At 40.9% G+C, this 4,338-nt stretch overlaps 1 protein-coding gene across 1 annotated transcript; it reads right to left on the bottom strand.

Moving 5' to 3' along the window:
• Positions 1–505: 505 nt before the first annotated feature.
• Or11h4 (olfactory receptor family 11 subfamily H member 4) lies at positions 506–1,489 on the bottom strand. The gene has a single exon (XM_075949270.1). The coding sequence runs from the start codon at positions 1,448–1,450 to the stop codon at positions 506–508; it is 945 nt and encodes a 314-aa protein (XP_075805385.1). The 5' UTR covers positions 1,451–1,489.
• Positions 1,490–4,338: the final 2,849 nt, after the last annotated feature.

Genomic DNA, 4,338 nt, shown 5'->3' with positions numbered 1-4,338 from the left:
ATCTACATTCCAAATCACTTCTCTTTTTCCGGTTCTGGGAATTGAATCAATCTCTTTCATTTCCAGTAAGCATAAATACTATGTTGGAACTGGAGTGCTATTTTAGTTTTTATCTTGCAAAGACTAGTATTAACATGTCTATGATCAAACAAAGTTGACTTCGTTGTCTTGTTAAAATGATGGAGAGGGTGTATAACGAAGAACCATGGGAAATTATCTCACATAGGACTCACATTTTATTTTTTCAATAAACATATGCTTTCAACACCAAGTATTGAAAAGCAAGTTCAAAACCTGGATATTCGTACACATTTGTAACCCAAGTATTTAGTATATGGATGTGGGGGGAGGGGTAACATGTTCAAGGTCATACTTGTCTAGAGAATGAGTTTGAGGCCAATCAGGGCTACATAAAAGCCTGTCAGAGAGAGAGAGAGAACCGAATGAACTGATACAGCTCCAGTTTGCTCTTTATTAGAACATGTGAGCATATCACATCATTGATTCATGTAGCTTTAACAATTTTCATTCCTAACAGAACATTTTTCAGAGCACGTTTCATGTCCTTATTACGAAGACTGTAAATCAGAGGGTTAAAGAGAGGAGTCATTACAGAATATACAAGTGTAAGGATCTTCTGCATCAGAGTTGAGATGCCATATGTAGGACTCACATACATTACCATCACCGTCCCATAGAAGAGTGATACCACAACTAGATGAGAACCACAGGTAGAGAAGGCCTTTAGTCGGCCAGCTGCAGAAGGAACCCGAAAAACAGCCCTGAGCAATAAAACATAGGATCGGAGGATGTATGCAACAGTGGAAAAGAGGACAAGGGAACTTTGGGCATAAAAAATAAATTCAGTAATAGGAGCCGGGGCACAGGACAAAGCCATCAGTGGGTCCATGTCACAGAGGAAGTGATCGATGATATTAGATCCACAAAAGGGGAGTTGGGAGATGGAGAAGATAGGGATTGGGTACCCAAGGAATCCAGTGAGCCAGCACGAAGACACTAGTATGCCACACAGCCTCCTGGTCATGATGGCAGGGTAGTGTAATGGGCGGCAAATGGCCAGGTACCTATCATAAGCCATGACTGCCAGGAAGAGACACTCAGTTGTACCCAGTGAAAAGAAGAAGTAGAACTGGAGGAAGCATCCTGAAAATGAGATGGCCTTGGTCTTAGAGAGAATGTTGGCTAGTATGTTAGGAACAGTGGAGGAAACATACCAGATTTCAAGAAAGGCAAAATTTCCCAGGAGGAAGTACAAGGGGGTGTGTAGACGGGAGTCACATCTTACTGCACAGATGATGGCCCCATTTCCCAGCAAGGTCAAGACATAAACCACCAAAAACAACACGAAGAGGAAAATTTGTATCTTCCAGGAACCAGGGAATCCCAGGAGAACAAACTCAGTCACAACATGTGTTGCTGATCTGTTCATGGGATCTAAATATATGAAGAAAAAAGACAGGAGTTTAACCCCTATTTCCTTGCTTTTGACATATTGCAAGGTCATTATGAGAGTCAAACAAGTTCTATTAGGAAAGGCTGAATATTCTAAAAGCAGATGGAACTAACCCTTTCTGACTTTGGATTGATTGTGGTTCTATACCATTGATGTAACCTCTTCCTTTTTGCCTTCTCTGTCCTCCTGAGATAGGAATAATGGGTAAACTACAAAGATGGATATAGGTTACAGTAAAGGACTCTGGCCATCTAGACACAAAAGCTCCAAATAACCCTACTGTGTGGTTCCCGGGCTCTATAGAGTCTTCGATAAATGTATCAATGCTCTGCAGCCAATCTGGAAAGCTGGAAGAAGAGAGTCATCTTGTGCCCTTACAGCACCATTCATCCGCCATGATGTGAAAGCCCCTCTCACCTGCACATGGTTCTCATCCTTTACTCTGTAATGGATTGCTGAATGAGTGCCCTCTCTCTCTCTTGAGTCTGTAAGCTTCATTCTTCTTAGTGAGACACAATCCTGAGTTCAAGAAACGTGTTAACCATTTGGGTTACTCACTCAGAATTCCACAAAACACACCACCAAAAACTGTGAGTATGAAATGTCAATCAGTTCTTTCTCCTCTGTCCTGGTAGACTGTGATGCATCTCTCAAATGCCTCGTGGGTATTTAATAGCATCTAGTAAGGCAGCTGACCCTAACTCTGATCTTAAGGATCTTCGTGGCTGGCTCTGATCAATCTCTGAACCTCCTACACGTGGTTCTCTGTCTAACTGGTCTCCAACTGGGAAGGACGCTCAAGACTGACAGACCCTAGCTGGCACTACTTCTTGGAGGATGCCCGAAGGTCTTACAGCAGGACCCACACCCAAGTAGTTTCTGTAACGATCTTCCTACTCTGTGAGCACTCTCCCCTGGGAGGGGAAATACATGCCAAGACTCTCTTGGTGGCCTGGGTGGGCTGAGATTGAATTCAAGTGCTTGGAGCTTTTTCTGTCAATGGTAAAACAGTGAGCTCTCATATCAGGGCAGATTTCTTCTGCTCCCTTCTCCAGCATAAGATAAGGAGTCTGGTAATTAGAGAGTCTCAAGTTGTCCATGTTGCCCCAGGCTCAAACTGTCCTTACTGCCTCCTCTAAGACTAGGAACTGGGACGTGTGGCAGGCGTTCCCCCCACAGGAACCAGACCTCTCACAATTCTCCCTCTCTCCAAGCGCTCTGCTCTAATGTGTGATCTTCTTCACAGTTCCTCTCTGGGCCTGTCTGTCACACTATTGCTTTACTCACTTCTTGTTCACAGAAAGGACAAAGAATATCATATCAGGGGGCTGGAGAGATGGCTCAGCGGTTAAGAGCACTGACTGCTCTTCCAGAGGTCCTGAATTCAATTCCCAGCAACCACATGGTGGCTCAAAACCATTTATAATGAGATCTGGTGCCCTCTTCTGGCCTACAGGCAGGATACCGTATAAATAAATAAACAAATCTTTTTTAAAAAAAGAATATCATATCATCCTTAATGGAACAATTTTTTAAATAAAATCACTTCATTGTGATGGACTAACAAAAAGAAGACATCACAGAGCTAGACTAAGGTGGCCACCCCAATACACTCTTACTCAACCTCAAATCCTATACAGCACAACAAACTTCTATACACTTGGGATGGCCATTTTGAAGTCATGGAAATTCACCTAGGGCTTTCAACTTTCACTATCAATTATATTATAAACCAGAAGAATGGAAAACTATTACAGATTGAACCTAGAAACACAATTAGCTTCGTATCCTTTCTCAGCTCTTGTGTTTTTCATTACCTAATATTACCCTTTCTTATTCTCCTTCTAAATGTTATATTTTGCCCACACTTACAGATAGGTAGGTAGGTATATAGAGATAGATAGATAGATAGATAGATAGATAGATAGATAGATAGATAGATAGATAGAGTATATACTAAAGGCTAGGATCCACATACAAGAGAAAACATAAGGTTATTATTCTTTCTGAGACAGAGTCACCTTATTTAATCTTATACTTTCTAAGTCTATACATTTCCCTGCAAATTTCATATTTCTTTTTAGATGAATAATATTCTACTTTGTATATGTACTGAATTATCTATTTATCTATTGAAGGCAACTAAGTTGGTTCTATTTCCTTGATATCATAAATAAGGCAGAAATAATATAAGATATGCAAATATATTTGTTATCAGCTTTGTAGTTATCTGGGTATATGCCCGGAATGGAATAGCTGAGCCATAGAGTAAATATATTTTGAACTTTTTAAGGAGCATCCAGATTGATTTCCAGAACTACTGTATTAATTTGCTCCCCAACCAGCAGTAGATGCGCACTCCTCTTTCCCCACATCTTCTCCAGTGTTTACTGTCAGGTAGCTCAGTGACAGAATTCTAACTGGGGTGAGGCACTATCTCAAAGTAGTTTTAGTTTGCATTTTCCTGACGACCAGGGATGCTAAACGCTTTTCAAAGTAATAGTTATTGCCCTTTTGTGTTTCTTCTTTTGAGAACTGCCTGTTTCATAAGCCCACTTGCTTGTTAGTATTTTTATTTCGCTGGTGTTTCATTTCTGCAGTTCTTTTAAATGCTGGATATTAGCCATCTGTCTGAAGAAGAGTAGGTAAAGATTTTCTTCCATGCTATAGGCTCTCTGTTTGTTTTGCTGATGGTTTCTTTTGCTGTGCAGCTTTTTAACCCCATGCAGTCTCATCTCTTGGTACTTGGAGCTGGTTCCTGTGCTACCAAAGTTCTCTTTAGAACACTCTTGCCTACCCCAACACCAAAGAGTTTTCCCTATTCTTTCCTCTAGAAGTTTCAGTATTTCAGGCTTTTAATTTAA

The sequence above is a fragment of the Microtus pennsylvanicus genome, chromosome 15 (genome assembly GCF_037038515.1).
Source record: "Microtus pennsylvanicus isolate mMicPen1 chromosome 15, mMicPen1.hap1, whole genome shotgun sequence".
Taxonomy (NCBI): Eukaryota; Metazoa; Chordata; class Mammalia; order Rodentia; family Cricetidae; genus Microtus; species Microtus pennsylvanicus.
Note: the sequence above shows the minus strand (reverse complement) of the source record. Positions and strands in the feature narration are given on the sequence as shown.